Genomic DNA, 18,424 nt, shown 5'->3' with positions numbered 1-18,424 from the left:
ATTTGAGGTTCCAGAAAATTTCTCTGAAAGGGGTTCCTCAGTATAATTAGCTAATGATGTTAAAATCGAGCACAAAATGACCAAAACAGTAACAAATGCAACATAGTACATATTAAAACACACAATTCGGGGTAAAATTATAACAGCTATATTTAATTAAATATTAGTTAGTATCATAGAGTAATCATTTCCATACAGCCACTCATCTCTGGTTATGGTACATTCATAGGAAGTCAATTAGTACATGGTATCTTACAGTGATTTTGTTCATGTACAGTTTTACACTCCTATGTACATTACCCAGTATAGTCCACAACTGTCTAAACATACACAACATTGATTCTGTAATATGGCTTCATAAACTAGTGGTACTGATTTGTACAAGGAAATGACACAGTGGGGTCCCTCTCTGGACCCAGACTGCCATTTTTGTCAGGTGTGAGCAAAAGGACACTCCAGAATACCCTCCTCAGCAGATTTCCACAGCACAGCCCAGACAGAACAAAGCCAAGTTATGAGGTATGATAACACAAAATCTTTCCATTTTAGTTTTCCATTTACCTCTCGCTGCTTTGGGTCACTTTCACGATGGGGACCACAAACATTGAAACGGCCACGCTACTGGGTGCTCACGTTTAAACGCTAGTTTGCAACTTTTCGAGTGCCTGTGTGTAAGTGGACCAGGTCTGGTTCATGCGGTTCTGCTCTTTACTCATGCTTCAGCCTTTACTCAGAGATGGCTGCATGAGGGCAATACTCACCCCGCTGCCTCTCTCAGTCAGGAAAACCTAGCTAAGCTAAGGACCATGATTACACAGACAGACAGAGAGACAGACACGGACAGACAATGGTGGCCCTCCCCCTTAAACATGCACACACTGGAAAGTGAGGGGAGGGGTGTGAATCCTGCTCTGGCACAGTCTAGCACACACTCTTCTCCTCGTTTATTTGGTTGTTTCTGAGCGGTGGCGAATGTTTCAGAGGCGGTAGCTCCTTCTACTTGCATACTGGTGTGCAGAGAGCACGTGCGGTCAGGCGTTCTTAGCACTGGAAGAAAACACACCGAGTCTCACTCTGTTGGTTAATGGCTGGAAAAATGCATTAGGAAAAAAAACATCTGTTTTTGAAGTTCATTTCATTTGTCAAAAATAATTCAACAATAATTTTATCAACGGAAGATGAACAATTAATTTAAAATAGCATAAAGTACTGGCTCAGGCATAACGTAAACACAAATCATAATCATAAGGCGGTCCATAGAGTCATCTCAGCGATTTCTGATCTAAGGCAAACACATGCGAGTGAAGTTGGCTGGTCTCATGCTGGGAAGATATCTCACTGTTTTGGACACACAGCCACAGAGGGTTTGTAAAGCCACACTGTACACTCAGACAGCTACAGAGAGGGTTTATACAGCCACACCGCACACCGATAATGTCGCCGCACAGTCGACCATTAAAGTGAATACAGCCGCTCACCGTTGGGGCAGCAGACGCATCACGGGTCTGTTACCGTTAGAAACAAGGTTAATCTGCAGGAGCACATGAGCTGAAGCTGGAAAACAGCGCAAGTCCTCAGCACACGGACAGGGACCTCCGCAGTGTGCTGATTCTGCCACTGGCAGCCTGATCAGGAACTGGAATTGCAGGTACTCTTATTATTCATGAGATCAGACCACCGAATCCCTCCCAGAAGGAGCAATCAAAGCACTGCAGGGGGTTTCTTTGAATAGCCATCATTTCTTCACATTTCAGGTTCTCATTTACGGTAGTTTTAATTAAGGCTAGCGCTCATGCTCCAGAGAGCTTTCTTGCTTCTGCAGGGCAGAAGCGGGAAGCTGAGTGATGCCGAGCTCCGACTGCTTCCAGACACAGCTCCGTTGTTTCCATGGCGAAAGGATCAACTGTTCTGCTGCACCATATTGCAGCTTCTGCATACTAATGACAACACAGTGGACCTTTATGCAGTCAGGTGATTGAAACTCAATAACGAATGATTTTAACATAGCTTCTCTGTCGGGAATAAGTAGGACGCACATCGAACCAGGTTATTTAGAAGGTCGGGTGGGGAAGTCTCAGACAGCAGGCAAATAATCCTCATGGCCCCTGTCCTCTGCAGAGTTCTGTAGGAATCAGCTACCGCTGTGTGGCTGTTCTTCTCACTGAGTCTGAGAGATTCTGTGTGGAACCAGCGGCGCTGTGATAAACTCTCTCTGAGCTGCAGGACTTCTGAACCGCTCCGGATCGCATTCGACTCAATCATGACACCATTAGCTAACAAAGATTATTTGTTAGCTAATCACTTGTCCAAAAAAAAAAATATTTGAAAAAATGTTTTTGCTTTTTTTTTAAAAAAGGCCAGTGTGCTTTGCTCTGCCACATATTTGTGCGATTCTTCAGACCTGGCCTCGTGCAAGATCCTAAAGAACACCACTCTGGCCTCAGAGAATTACAAGCCATTGCAAACACTGACACACACAAACTGTTTCTGTCAGAAGGCTTCACACCCTACAAGTGAAGAATCTTCTTCAGGATATTATCTTCCTCCTTTCATTTCAAAATGACTATTAAAAAGAGCTGTCGGGTCATTATTTAGTCACTTTTTAGAACACGTGTATTATTAGTGCTGACTAGCGAAACGTAGCGCTCTCTCAGTCCTGTTCGCACAGTCCTGTAGCTGAAGGGATGATGGGAGAGACACATGTCAATCAGCCCCTACAGGGAATGTCGAGAGTGGACTGATGGGCAGAAGAGTGAAGTTACAGGAATCAAACCACTGAGCCCGTCTGTGAGCCTGATCATACACAGCCGCCTTTCATCCACATTTTCACTGCCTTTACGCATTTCATTACAACATCAATATATTAAGCAGAGGAATTATTTCACAGCTGTATTCTGATGAGGATCCATATTGTACATCTCCACACTTCCTCTGCAGTAGTATATTAATATAATATTTGTAACGTTGGTATCTGTGGAGAGATGGGGCGCGTGCGGATGGAAGGGCGCGCACGCGGTGCTGCGGCAAGGGGCCACGCCCCGCGACGACGTCACGCCCGGGCACGCCCACCGAGGCGCGCGCTCTCCTTCCTCTTCCCCGGTGTGCAGGGGGGGGGCGCTGGGGGTGCCGCTGAGGGGTTAACACTTGAGCGACTCCGGGTCGGAGCCCTCCATGTCCAGGTCGGAGTCCATCAGCGAGTGCGCGGTGCACTCGGAGTCCGGCGTGCGCGAGTACGAGAGGCTGTTCCCCGTCGCGTCCTCCTCGAACGTCTCCGTCCGCGAGTACAGGCCGAACTCCAGCGGGCGCGACGGCGTGCCGCTGCTCTCGCTCGAGCCGTCGTAGTAGAAGTCGTCGATGTCCACGTACCACTCGGGCCAGAATTTCCTGCGGATCCGCTCGCAGTACATGGCCAGGTTGATCAGCTCACCTGCATGGTTCACAGGCAAAGGTGGCCATCTTTAAATTAACAAATCAAAGTCTGTGTCCTACCACAAAATGAAAAAAAAAAAAAAAAAACTCCAAAATGAATGTATGTATACGCTGAAATCAAAACAGTTGAGACATTGGTTGCTTTGCAGATGACAATGAGATATAAACCATAAAAATGGGCAAGCAACCCATATTACATATGAAATAAGTAAATAAAATGTTGCATATCCTTTTCATACAATGACTGCTTGAAGCCTGTGACTCATAGACATCACCAGGTGGTAAATAAAGTACCTAGCATGGGTACTTTTAAGTACATAACATTAATATGTCCCAAACATTATGGCTCCCAATGGGGGGGGGCTATGCATGAAAAGTGCTGAAACCAAAGTGTATAAAAATACACTATAATGAAAATTCAGAACTTGTACTTGAATCGTTTGATTACATTATTCCATTTCTTTTTGCTAAATGGGAATATACGTAATCCATTTAAGATTTTTTTTTAAAGAGTTGAAGTCGATGAAGTTTGTAATGAGCTGTGCAGTAAGCTGTGCTGTGCTTCTTCATTTTAGTGATTTATTTTGTGATTATTTGCAGTGGTTCAGTCGTAGTAATTCGGCTGATTTTATTCATGAAATTTGTATGATTTGATGTCAGGTCAGAGGTCACAGTCAACTCTGACAGTCAAACAGTCATCAAATTTGTTATAGGACAGTGAAAACAGCAGGCAGTCATAGACGGTAACCGTAAGATCCAATCAGTGAAACATGAATAGAAGTGCAGTGGAGTTATACCAGTGAGAGATGGAGTGACATCACTGGCAGACAGGAAGTGCGAGTGACCTCACCTTTGATGAGCTGTTCAGGCCGGGTGCCTGGCAGCGTCCACATGGCCTGGGCAAGGTGACCGAACACTGTGGCGTCCACAGTCGACATCTTCGGACCCATGATATACTTCTTATCACCTGCAGTTGTATATTGATATGAGAAAACAATGTCAAAAACGAGTAATGCAGAACATCTATGCTGGTACTCATAAACTGAATCAACTGAACTGACAATTCTAGACTGTACACAGCTATAGTTACAATGCATCATCTCTTCCTTGAAGTCACCACAGCAGTGAAACTGTTAATGCTGTGAAATACTGTCTGCAGTACAACAATTTAACCAAAAGAGGGCAGTTTCTACATAGACAGGTCCTGTTCACATCTATGGTGTTTCCATTTTCTTAAAAACACAATGCAGTCCTGAAGGAGCATTATAGGGCAGTGTATTTTAACTACTGTAGAACATCAGTGATGTGAATCTCACAGTTGTCGACTGGCCAGTCAACCGAATGGTTATGAAATTGGAAATATCATGCACAATCATACCTGATAGAGCTCCTTACTATTATTGACACTACAATGTAAAAATATACCAAAACATCGCATTCCACTGATGAAAACATATATATTATCAAAATATTATCAAAATTAACAATATTATCAAAAGAAGGGGGGAAACAGAATCAAATAGTTAGAATCAATGGCAGTGGGTCACTGAAATGTATATGATGCATGTAGAAAAACAAATGAATGTTCGAATGAAATGACTGGTGGTTTGATTATTAGTTTTTAGACTCTTTAAACGAGAAGGATACCATAGTGTAAGTATATTCTAGGGATTCAAGCTTTCTTTCTTTTTTTAATCCCCTGCTCCAGGTGACTTTACAAAGTTAGAAAATTTCTGTTCTGAACAACCTCCATTTCCAATGCATTCATAATTTGGAGGTTCCACTGTTGAAATGTAAAGAGAATATTTTGGCTGCATGTGTGAATTTTAGTAGCAGCCCGGATGCCTCAGCATACCCAGCAGGGTGGCCAGCGTCCGCATGTCTTTCTCCATCAGGGCGTACACCTCCTCCTTGGAGAAGCGTCCGATGCCGTGACCGTACATCTCGCGCTTCACGATGCCGCCGGTCAGGTGACTCAGGATCCACTTGAGAAGGTCACTCAGGGGCCCGCTCACCGCCAGCATCTTCTGAGTCTCCTCCAGGTTATCCACCCACTGACAGTACGCTATGGTCCTGCGACACACAGACATACAGACAAACACACACACACACACACACACACACACACATACACGTGCACATGCACACACACACACACACACACACACGCGTACACACATGCACACACACACACACACATAATGTTACTTTTCATTGATAGAAACAGCCTAGTTTGTTGTTGCTGCTGTAATTAATAAGAATAATAAAAACAAGTGATAATAATAATAATCATAATAATAATAATAATAATAATAATAATAATAATAATTGACAAAAAAACACTTAGTTCTGAGCTGCTCAAGCACCTCTCAACCCCATTAATACAACAGAGAGAGGCAATCTTCTCCAGCAAATGATAATTAAATTTGGATGCAGCGGGTAACATTTAGATCACTGTAACCTATGTGCCCTTTTCAGGCGCCAGCACATCATCCTCAGTAGGACCGACGGTGTCTATATGCTGCAGGGTGCAAGGGTCACGTCCACTTGGAAGTACGCATTTAATCACACACAGTATCTCGGACGGACTGAAATGCAAACAAGTATTCCTTTTCATTCTCGACACTGAAGATGGAATCAAATAATTAAACACTGCCAAAATATCAAGCTGTCATTATTTCGGGCTTCACTGTGCAATCTGGAGCCCGACCCACAAAAAACATTTTTAAAACTGCCAAAACACAGCTTCATATGTCATTACTTCATCAATATTCTGGAGAAACAGGAACAAGAAACCTGAGGAAATGAGGAAGGAAGGATTGATCACATACTTAATATTTTATTATTGCAAGGCTAAATCTTACAGTGCAACTGAGACAAAAATGCAGAAGCAGCTCAAAGGAGACCAACCACAAACACGACTAAACAGCAGCAGTCCTGAGAAGGTAACTTAATTTACTGATGTACCAGTGTACCAACCACTGATGATTTATCCATCTTACTATTTTTATGGAAGATTAGCGTGGATATCACATCTTCTATGAAGAATTCATGCCACACAATGACGTTATTCCCATGCACCTTTTCTCAGTTCAGAAACGCAGAATCAACACCATTGCACTTGCTTCCTGGCACTCTGGAGAACCTTTCTGTCTGCTATTTTTCCCAAGGCATATGACCTGTCATACTGAGAAATCTTACCTTTCAATACTGTGGAATTTCCTTCCTCTGAATAGACAGTTGCAGTGCTTTTTTTCCATTTGACAAAGCAAGTTTTTGTAATACATTGTAATTTACCGTTAAATTGAGAGAAATCCATTTTGCTCGTTCTCCTTGTTTTGTTTGTGACCCTGAGCCATGGAACACCAACTCATGGAAGCCAACTTTTCTATACTTTATATTTTCACCTTTAGCAGACTGTCCTCTAGCGTGACTTATACAGGTTACATTTTTGCATACATTGCATTTATACAATGGACATTTTTACTGGACCATTTCAGGTCAAAGAACTTGCTCAAGGATACAACCACAGCACCTCAGCTGGGAACTGAACCTACAACCTTTGTCTTACAAGCCCAGTCCCTAAGCATTAAACTACACTGCTAAATAAATTCCTTCCAGAGTACAGAAGGTCCCCATTTTGATATGATATTCCTACTTTCAAAAGTTAAGCACATTAGCAGCATTAGCCTTCACAAATGCATTTTGTATGGATTTATCAATAAAACTCTGCTCTTTCCTTCCTTTGGTACTGCTGTATCTATCCTGTTTCTCCCTTCCTTCCTGTCTAAATAAAACAAACAAACACATAATTGGCTACATAAAGGACAAGAGCATAAAAAATTATGTTTACAATAATACTAATGATGACAATAAATCATACAATTTATTTTTACATAATAATAATAACAATAATAATAATAATTTTTGGGGGGGCTTTTTCACATATAGGTATGCTGAAACAAAGGAGTATTTTCAATCCTATGGCTTCTCACTCTTCCACTAAGTATCCAGATGAGATCCAAAGTAAAAAGCAATGCATCCTTTCCCATTATGAAAGTTATTGATGATATGCTCTACTGGACAGGTATATTTAAAGAAAGGTACTACTGTTTAATATAATAAAGGATTTAAAGATCATTAAAATTCTACCTGTCTTACTCAATCACAACTGATTTGTAGCTAGGAGAGTAAAACAGTTATCTTAATAAACACAAGAATAACTGGTGTATAAGAGGCACATATTACCAGCAGCGCCAGCAGTGTTATTCAGTTCTATTTACATAAACAGAAGTTAACACTTCCAGAAGCTGTGGTAGATCATATCCAATCATGAGTCATAAATGATCCTATGCCAGGTACAATGGCAGGCTGAGCAATGGGTGTTGTTATGATTATGATGATGATGACGATTATTATTATTATTATTATTATTATTATTATTATTATTAAGACCGGGGTCCTGTTTCACAAGGCAGGATTGCTGAATTACCTGGATAACTGCGCTGAGTAAATCCCGAAAATCCCTCAAGTCTGAAACATGGACTGAAGCAAAAAGAGCTGTTCTGGGTTTTACTCAGGGCAGTTATCCAGCTAACACAGTAATCCTGCTTTGTGAAGTACCCCCCTGAACAAGCCATTCAGCCATTCAATCTAGGCTCGCCATTTACCAGCAGCCTAGAGAGTATCCAGCACTGCATCGAGTCTGAACGTAAACACTCTATGGGCCTCTGCCACTACGACATGACGTGGAAAGCGGTTCCATGGGTTGTTCCTCCCACCATACTTTTCTGGGAGCATGTTGGATTGCTGGTAGGTGCGGACGGGCGGGCATTGGCGGTTGGCGTTGCGAGCAGCCATAGGCACATGGGTGCCGAGCTCCTTGTCTCTGTGTGCTCCCATGTGCTTGTGGCTGCTCGTGATGCTACTTGTTGATGCTCGTTTGTCTGTGCTTACGTGTCTTGTACGTTCTTTTATGCTGCTCGTAATGCATCTCTTTAATGCTCAATAGTTTTACTCACTTGTCTGTGCTTATGTGTTATGTATGTTCTTTTATGTTCCTTAAACCATCAACCTGCCCAGGGATTACAGATGAAAATTAGCCTGTATGGCTAAATCTGGCACATTTACATGGTGTATCGAAGTTCTCATGTTTATTAATGTGTGCTGTCCCTTTCTTAAATAAAATAAACCTTAAACCTTATATGTATGATTTAGGGAACAGGTGCACGATTTTTGGAACATGTATTTGATTTAAAGAACAAGCATACAACACATATATGGTTTAGTGGAGACACGTATGATCTTGGGGACATAGAAACAAGCATACAATTTAGGGACATGCATATAATTTAAGGAAGATCGGTAATATTAAGAGAACATGTATAACATTGGGAATATCGATAGCTTTTAAGCAACACATATGGTTTACAGAAAATACATACAATTTCAGATTTAGGGAGATTGCATGAGATTTAAGGGAAAGAAATATGACTGGAACATATGTAATTTAGGGGCAGGGCATACACACATATTCTCCCATTTCAGATGCTTAATTTAAAACCAGAGACAACTGAGGAGTGCAACAGTCTGCCAAATAAATGTAATATTGTCACTATAACTGTGTACATTGTCAATCAGTGGGGCTTTCCTGGTAAAATATAAATAAAGCATAAATAAAAATCAAGTTAATTTAGTAAACATAATTTAGTGAACATGCAGTTTTTCAACAGACCAGAGTGATACACAATGGTATCTGCATGTCATCCATGTTAGGTACATTTTACTAATTTTCTTACAGTCTTGGCTCAGGGCACACAGGATGCTAATTTGCAGCCTCTTCTACAAAAAGCAGCATGTAACCGCTATAAATAATTCAATCAATAGCCGCATATGGGATTGCAAACCACATCACTCAGAGACGGAGAGAGAAAGGAGACAGATACAGATAAAAGCCAGGAACACAGCAACGGCCAGTGAAAGAGCGGTTAACCTTAAATGAAAACCCACATTGGCAGCAGGCAATAATGCACCAAAGCAATCTTATAGTTTCCATTGAACTATATTCCAACCTAATCATAGGTGCACAAATCTGACATTTAAATTATTATTATTATTATTATTATTATTATTATTATTATTATTATTATTAATATGTTATTATTATTATTATTATTATTATTATTATTATTATTATTATTATTAATAATAATAATAATAATAATAATAATAATTTTAAAAATCAATTAGCAATTAAACTTAAGCCCGAAAACTCCATAAACCACACCTAGAATAGCAATAAAAATACTCATACACAGTAACTCTGGATTGCAGAAGGTCTTACTTTAGCTCTGCAGTTATAACTAGTGCTACTATGGAAGATACATTTTCAAACAAGCTCTCATTAATTTTTTTTACCCGCTAAATTGGTTCTCCCAATAAATATATATCATCACATGCGTCTACTCCCCCATTGTCAGCTGTTTCCTGAAATCCCCCCCATCTCCACATCCATTCATGCTTTATTTTACTGATTGGTGATTATTGTTCTCTGTTAGTTGTTACTGTAAGCGCATGTCTCACCAGTAGAAGTGCTCCTCCACCATCTTGGTGACGGCGCGGGACACAGCCTTCTCCTGTGGACTCAGGCTCTTGTTGAGGTTGACTCCCAGCTTCTCCTCCAGGAAGTCGATGATGAACTCCGTCCCGGACACCTGCTCATTGTTGTACTCGATCCAGGGCATCTTGCCCTGCGGAGACAGCTTCCCATCAAAGTAATTCTGCAAAGGAAGCAAAACAACTGGTTACATTTACTTCAGCACCACAGTCGCATATGCACTTTAAGGCTATCATAATCTTCAGTATAATCACATTGCATTCATTGTGGTCACCGATGTGCTAGAATACTGTCACATTCAATGTGCTTTAACCTCCTCAGATCAGGCAATTAATTTTTGTCCGCTGTAGAGGATATGAGTCTCGGTGAATCTCAAGAACCACATACTACTTTGCTGAAACCTACATTAAATAAAATATATTTAAAAATATTAAAAAAGGGGAAAAAAATGTTTTAAAAATAGTTTTACTGCAAAATGTTTTGTCGTCCAATACCCTTAAACAAATTAAATAAATAAAATATTTTAACTTTTTTTCCTACTGGGTCTCAAGAGGTTAAAGTAAGTTAGTTTATGGGTTTAATATAGTTTCAGCAGTCACAAATAACATTAAAGTTGGTGACCCTAATCATACAAAAGTAAAACATAGTAATTGCAAATCTAAATATTTCACACATAACGTTTATGCTAAGTCCCATAGATCTAATAAAACCATGCAGGAAGTGCACCCAGTACCTATGCTACCAAATGCACACATAAACACACATCTTATACACCACCATACCAATGCAATGCAGAACATATAAAGATGGAAGCACACCTGGTAGGGTAGGTCAACCATGCGCAGGTAGGTCTCCAACTTCAAACAGAAAGGGGAGAGGCTGGGAACCCCACTTTTGGGCCGAGAGAACTGGTGAAGAATGATAGCATCTTTGGAGTCCATCTCCTGCTCTTTCCTGGGGAAGCAAGCCAAGAGTTAACTCTTGATTGACCCAAGATTCAAGGAGGATCATTCCTTTGGGTCTGCTAAGCAGCCATATTATACCATCCCATTTCCAACTCAAACTCAGGCCAAGCCATTCTCCAACACTTAAAAAGGTACAATTGATTTGGAACAGAAAAAGCAAAGAGTTTGTGCTTGAGGACATGCTAGAATTTAGCAATTAAACATTCAATGCTAGTTCTAAAGAAAGTGACCTTCAATAATTGCCATAAGCCTCTAGAATTATGTTATATTACTACTGCATGTAATTTCCACATGGTGTAGTAATATTTCCATTTACTACATCACAAATTGTTGAATGAGGTGCTTCTCTTGCATAATCACTGACAGCAGTGTAGTAATATAGCAGAGATATTAATATCCAACATCAAATGGGAGCATTCAAAAATGTGCTTTCCTCATTCCAGGCATCATAAAACCAACTTCCTGCTGACAGTCCCAGCTTCTGTCAGTACTTCTTCAGTACTTTCCTATTACAGGACTCCCTCGCCTTTCACACTTAAAGTGAAGGAGCTACCCTTTAACTGAGGCCCACAGGAACAAAGTCAGCTCCACAGTAAAAGAAATATGGTGTTTGCCAGTGATAACAATGCTGAGGTTTAGCACTTAATGGGTCTTGTGGTAAAGTCATTTTGCACATTGTTCATCTACTTACAGAAGGACCCACACAAAATTGGCAGTAACGCATTGTATGCACTTCAACCCACAGTGAGATAAACCAAGTCTACTCTACAGTGAGACAAATGTACACTACATCAAGGGGATAAATATTCTCCTCTCTGCTTACGCTACAGTTAAACAAACATACTACAGGTCTGTCTACTCCACAATGGGACAAATAGCCTATACAAATAGAAATGGGCTCTACAACCCTGGTCCCAAAGAGCCACATGCTCTACTGCCTTTTGTTGTTATTCTGTACTTAATCAAGTAGAGAAGTTGATTACACAATTAACTTACTTCACTTGGTTACTTGGATCTGAACTGGGTGCTGACTTTGAGGTGAAAACAAAAACAGGCAGAGCTTGTGGCTCTCCAGGATCATGGGTGCATTATTGCTCTAAAATCTACTCAACAGCTATACATTCATACCTCATATATTTCACTCTTTCTACTCTGTAATGGACTATCTATAAAACTGTTGTTAGACCACAGCTTGGGAATCAATGTTGCAGTTTACTACTTTATCAACATGAAAACCTTAGTTGCTGCATCAATAATCACCGTAGAAGCATTCCAGTAACACAAGGTAATTCAACAAAAAAGGAACACGCTACTGACAATTCACATAGACAGTATGCTGAAATATATAGGCTACAAGAGGCCCACGCTGCCGTCCGACTGAAATAATATGACATGGCGGCGCTATCCACTCCACAATGGTACTGAACTGTTATGTACAAGGTTCGTCTATAGTAGCCTACACGTCTTAAATATCAAGTTCAGACGTTTGGTGCTACACTATAAAAAACAGATAGCATGGCGAAGTCAGCAACACAAGCAAAATATACAAAGATGGAATTATCACTTATAATGTTCCATTCAAAATTTCAATCGGACAAAAATGTGAGAACTCTCAAAAATTTTATTCAATAGAAAAATATTACGACAACAATCTTTTTGTTCACACTGGCAAAGCCAGCGCTAGTTTTTCGCTTTTCTAATTATTTTAGATGTATTAATGTTAACACTGCTTTCCCAAAACTCAATACGAAGAAACACATCTTATCGGGTTATCGGGATTTTAACGAATCATCACAAATGCAGGCATTAGCGATTACAAAAATAAATATTGTCCATGCCTGGTCTACATGCATATTTTCAAAATACCAATATATTTGGTCTACTGTGATGACATGTTTATAGATTGTGCCAGATCACAATCAGAATGAACTGCCCACTCTGTCTATAATCTAACACGGGATTCAAAACATAGGTATCACGGAAAATGTTTATTTGAGGTCACTGACATTATTAGGTTACATTACGAGATGGCAACATTGCTCATCATTAACTAGCACACTGATGTATAGCCTACAGCCATCTACTCCCTTCAACTGCTTTTCTTCTCTCTTTAGGTCTTATCTGAGCTCATTCATATTTAGGTTTTTATCATACTTCACGTGCTAAATAAAGGTCATTCTATTACAACCGCAGTATTTTCTATATCTACCTGCCTTCAAAGACTCTACGGTCATTCGGCAGGCCACACACTGATGCCTGGTTGCACATAAACACCTAAGGTAGCGGTTGACGTGCCCTTGAAAGCTGAAACAAAACAAACGACTCGAATATTAACATGACTCATGCATCCCTTGGAAAATATATCATACAAACGGGACTTTTTGAAACTACTCTGAAAATGTACATAAACGCAATTTATATATCTGAAACCAAACCACTGTTTAGGAAAACGATTCCTGCACATTCGGTAGCAGCAACATAGAATATGGACGGCCATGAAGCTTGCACAATATGTGATGCCATCCTAGGGGCTCCTTCATATGGGCAGTTACATCACAATTCACTCACGAGCCTATATTCCCAGACATTTTCGCATTTGCATTGGTAGACTACACCCCGCCCAATATTCTCTGATTAGGTAACAAACCATCATAAAAACAGCAGTAGGCCTACAGAGTTTTTTTTTTTTTTTTTTAATGTCCGCAAAGATAATGTCGTCTGTGTTTTCTGCCCATAAGAAGACAAGAAAGACATTAAGCTATCAGACATAGCCTAGTAATATGACAAATTATAACAATATAAAACATTAAGAAACATAAGTGGTGGAGTGTTTGTGAACCCCCTCCGTTTTAATATTACCTGATAGCTAGCAGTTCGTGCAGTAGATAGGCAGCGGCGGCGAGCAGAGCCCCACCGGTCAGATAGAGGGTTTTCTTCCACCAGGAGTCGGACCCGAGACCCGACATGATCCCGCCGTAGTCCTGCAGAGGGAAGGCGACAATGTACCCATAAAAGGAGTAGTGCTCATTGGAGCCACAGAGCCCGAAGGAGAAGCTCTGATTCCGGCCAAGATCAACCACACATGACCGGGAGGAGGCGAAGCCAACACCCCAGTACATTCTCCCTCTGAATCGCCACCTGCTTCCGCGCTCTGGTCTTTTTCGGCTTCATCAAAATGGCTGAACCGGGTGTTAGCCTAATGCAGGACGATCGGTAATTTTAGGTGCAAAATAGGAAAAGGGAACATTTTTGCCGGTGGTGGTCCCGGTGTAGGACTCGGCATCCTTCGCTGCTGCTCGCCGCCGCTTTGTCTATCCCAATGGCGACGAGTGATGTCACGAACGCTGTAGCTACCGGTGAGCGTTCTCCTCCCCCTGGAAGCGCAAGAAAACAACAGGAACACAGTGTGAACACCAAGCGTAATTGCAGGATTTTAATACCAATCTTGGATTTACCTATTCGAACAACGCATTGTTATAGGCCTAATATGCTATTGCAATATCAAACACAGTAACTATAATAATAGTAACATGTAGGCCCAATAATCATAATACCTCGTTATTATTATTATTATTATTATTATTATTGCTGTTGTTGTTGGTGGTGGTGATGTAGTTATTATACTAAAGCGCTAACCTTTCCTGCAAGTTCACAATGGATACTGATATTATACCAATTTAACCTGTCATGCTGTAAATTTAAATAACGATAACAACTGAGCAGCGTAAGTGCAATGGAGGATAACAAAATCAGTCAATGAAAAGGGTCTAAGCAGCATTGAGCAAATGTTATACAACTGCAGTCTTATGTATCATTTGTCAGGATGTAATGAATAACACCAAACCCCTGACTCTGATCAATCTTGGAATGCGACGATTTTGAATGTAGGCCAAGTAGGTGAGGAGGTGAATATTATGAAAAATACATGCTTTATCTGATAGTGGCACTGTAAAGAACAACTATGTGTACTCGATATGCTTTGTGGGGTTCATACAAACATGAGAATGTAAGTTTAATCCAGAGGACACGCGTTATTCAGTGGCTATGCCTCACATCCTTTTTTACCCATAGGTTGTTTGCCACAATTTTTAAAAGTGCATTGTGGCCGACCGAAGTATAGTTTACAGCAGCATACTCCAAAGTCATATTTCGTGAATATTACCCCACCGGAGTTTATTTTGGCCATGGAATGCGCTATTTTAAATCAGGGGTTCCCACACCACTCCTTGAGTGCCCCCAACCAGATCCAGGTATTTGATGTGTGTTCCTCTTCAAGCACACCTGATACCGCTAATTACGGGTTTGATTAGTCACATCATGTGTACTTGATGTGGAACACATTAAAAACCTGGATCCGGCTGGGGGTACCTGAGAAGAGGTTTGGGAAGCACTGTTTTAATTCATGGAAAACGACTATGGCAGACATTAAACAACTGTGTACATCTAGTTCAGCCCTGTTGACCCAACATTTTAGCCAAAGACTGCCAAAATTAGGTCAAAATAAATACACAAATGTGTGTTACCTTAAGATTGCGCTATAGATCATAAACAATGTGGTCAAAATCCCTCGTGGCCATCAGCCAAATACATTGGTGAAAGTTTTGTCTCATTCACATCACATGCAGCGTTCAGGAGCTACGCCTCACTTGGCAGAAATTGTAAATAATTAATGGGACTGGATTCTGCGTGACTAAAAAAAATACCTGAGAAGATCATGGGGCTCATTCACGAAACGTGTATGATCGTAAACTGTGTGTAAGAACTTTTCCATTTCAGCATTCATATATTTTTTTATTTATCTTTATTTGTTCATTCCTGTTTCCTTAATCACACGAATAGGATTGCGCATAAAATTTACAAGCAGTCAGCATTCATCACCTCATACACCTGAGATATGCACAAGAACAAAGGTCTGCACATTGTCGTGAATCCCATATTGGTTTTTCATCTGAATATTTTTAAGAACAAAACTAAAAATAATTTAAGAAAGGTTTTAAGAACATGGACATGACAACATGGACGGGATTTGGTGACTTAGAGGGTGACATTTACAATCTACCAAATTTGGTAGCTCTATGCAGGGCGGTTACTGACATACAGAATACAGATACTTTAAGGGCAGTAAAATAACCATGGGGCCTCCTAAGAAATTGATAAGCATATATGTGCGCTCCTCCAAGCCTATTGTGGCCAGCTCAAATAGTGTATGATGACGGACATGATGTGAGATGAACACAAGAGGGCACCAACCTCCTACCGCTGTCTTTTCTATTTTACTGCACATGCCAAGATTTTTTTCTACTTCTTATTCTGGGTGGCATCCTGTTGTTATTGTTTTATTATTATTCATCTGTTGTAGGTGTCTATGGCAGCACCCATTTTGGCTGATTTCTTCTTTTTTGTTGTTGTGTAAGTTGGTATACTAATAGAGGGCCAAGCCTTAATCCCTTTCCCCCAATTTCAGGTTGATCAGTCTGTGCATCACCATCAGGGCAAATTTGCTGTTTTCAAAAGGCTGGTCCTCCCATGCCATGTGACATACAGTCATGAAAATAAATTTGCTGCAAGAACCCAAAACTTCTTCCATGATGGATTTTCCACCATGTTTGAATTTTCTGGAAAACCTACTTTTGTGAACTAGTTCTGGGTTTTTTGTTCAATTCGCACAAAATTTGCTTTGCTGGACAGTGTTTGTTGTTCCTCAGACAGTGACCCTATAAATAATTTCTAAAAACCTGAAAAAGTTAAACCAATATGGCCAACACAGACTCAAATGTAGCAGCAAACACCACCCTAAAAACAGGAAGTAGGCGTATGTCCTAAACACTTTGTCCGATTATCGTCAGTTCAGGCATACACTCTGAGGCTATGCCCACTTGTTTGTACAGAATGAACACTGCAATCATCAGCTGTGCATATCTCTGACACCGTCATCAAACTAGAACAATATGATGTGTCTTTCTATCCCAATGGGACTGACCAATAGGGTTCATTCCAATTGCTTATTTTATCTGTCCTCGTCTTTTCGGTCCTCATGTGACCCGGAATTTGATCGAGGTTCATCATCTTTAAGAACATGCAAATCGGATAAATCAGGGGTGGTTAATTCCAGTCCTAGAGGGCCTGTGTGTTTGCAGATTTTTTAGTTTATCAGTTTATCAAAAGTTACTCTGTTACTCCGGCTAAATTAGCTCATTGGCTGTACACACCAAACTGGTTCACTTGTAGGTCATAATAAAATGTTTCATACAGTGACATTTATGTGCTTAACAAGAAATGTAGCTAACACGTCAGATGGTGTACATTTTCGGGCTAATTAAAGGCATACTATGCAGGATTTTTACCTTGAAAATATTATACATTAGCCATTCTAAGAAATATCTGTGATGCAATGGCAATCTCTGTCTTTACCTACTTTCGCCAAATTAGTGCACCTTTAGCTGTAAAATGTGTTTGGGACATTTCTTGGCGTGGCACTTTCTTCTGATCACTGCTGTTTCATCCGAAGTCCGACACTTTCACAACTTGGTCCCACAGAGGCACTATTACGACAGCAACAATTGTGCTGTTCGCAACTATTATTATTATTATTATTCATAGCAGTAATATAACTTCCAGCATGACCAGATGTTTGCTTATCAGCCCAGCCCAGGGCATTTTCCAGAGCTATGGCACAGAGGAAGGAAGGTAGCTTAGCCTAGTCAATGAATATATGCTGTGGGTTTTATATATATATATATATATGTATGGCTGCATGGTTACAACATAAATTCAGGTTGGGGCCGGGTTCCTCCCAAAATTTCTTCCAATCTAGTTTTTTCTAGCCTCCATTTGAGTGTGTCTCCCTTCCTATTACTGAAAACTGAGCATGCACATATGGAAGTTCATTTTTCTCCTCCCCGGAGATACCAGCCAACATCAATGTGTACCATTTCAGTTCACTGTACTGCACTCTACTCCATCACCTGACTGTCCTAATCAACCAGATATAGTTTTTATGGGGTGATGTAAAAGATCACCATGCTCACAGGGAAGAATTCGCTTTCCTGATGCAGCTGCACACACAGCTGCTCGAAATGAATCATGCAGGCCCTCCTGAGTATAAGCATGTGCACAAAGTGAACACAGATGAATTCTTATCTTTTTTTTTCATTGAAAATGTGCAGCGGACAGTGTGGACACATTGGCGCACATGCTGACTTCTCACACTTCGAGAGACTGGCATACTACGTATGTTTTTGAGCCTTTTTGGGCATCCTCACTTTTGCCTACAATGTTATATGTTGTATTTCATGCAATTGGTTTCCCTACATTTGCCTGTGGTGGTAAACGGCCTGACGACTGAGTGGACCCTGGTGTTGAAACTCCATGGTGACTGAATGGCCGGTATGCTGAACACCTCAACAAGACTGAT

The 18,424-nt window shown here is 40.6% G+C and overlaps 1 protein-coding gene across 2 annotated transcripts; it reads right to left on the bottom strand.

Moving 5' to 3' along the window:
• Positions 1–132: 132 nt before the first annotated feature.
• Positions 133–14,405, bottom strand: faxca (failed axon connections homolog, metaxin like GST domain containing a). 2 transcript variants are annotated; one of them, XR_010330543.1, is made up of 7 exons: positions 13,870–14,405; positions 10,864–10,999; positions 10,012–10,208; positions 5,285–5,502; positions 4,280–4,396; positions 1,479–3,427; positions 133–1,047 (listed from the first exon to the last, which is right to left on the bottom strand). XR_010330543.1 is itself a non-coding variant. In XM_064339146.1 (6 exons), the coding sequence occupies exons 1-6, from the start codon at positions 14,127–14,129 to the stop codon at positions 3,138–3,140; spliced, it is 1,218 nt and encodes a 405-aa protein (XP_064195216.1). In that variant the 5' UTR covers positions 14,130–14,405; the 3' UTR covers positions 133–3,137. The 2 variants fall into 2 exon arrangements, 1 of the variants encoding a protein (XP_064195216.1); XM_064339146.1 differs by having other exon boundaries at positions 133–3,427.
• Positions 14,406–18,424: the final 4,019 nt, after the last annotated feature.

Source organism: Anguilla rostrata, chromosome 6 (genome assembly GCF_018555375.3).
Source record: "Anguilla rostrata isolate EN2019 chromosome 6, ASM1855537v3, whole genome shotgun sequence".
Classification (NCBI taxonomy): Eukaryota; Metazoa; Chordata; class Actinopteri; order Anguilliformes; family Anguillidae; genus Anguilla; species Anguilla rostrata.
The sequence above is the reverse complement of the archived record's forward strand: the minus strand, read 5'-3'. Positions and strand labels throughout refer to the sequence as shown.

Excerpts from the sequence above, each read along its gene's own strand:
- faxca (XM_064339146.1), bottom strand. The coding sequence starts at position 14,129 with ATGTACTGGGGTGTTGGCTTCGCCTCCTCCCGGTCATGTGTGGTTGAT. Across the intron at positions 4,397-5,284 it reads GACGCTGGCCACCCTGCTGG|GTGATAAGAAGTATATCATG; the intron begins GTATGCTGAGGC and ends ATACAACTGCAG. Across the intron at positions 3,428-4,279 it reads GCCTGAACAGCTCATCAAAG|GTGAGCTGATCAACCTGGCC; the intron begins GTGAGGTCACTC and ends TGAACCATGCAG.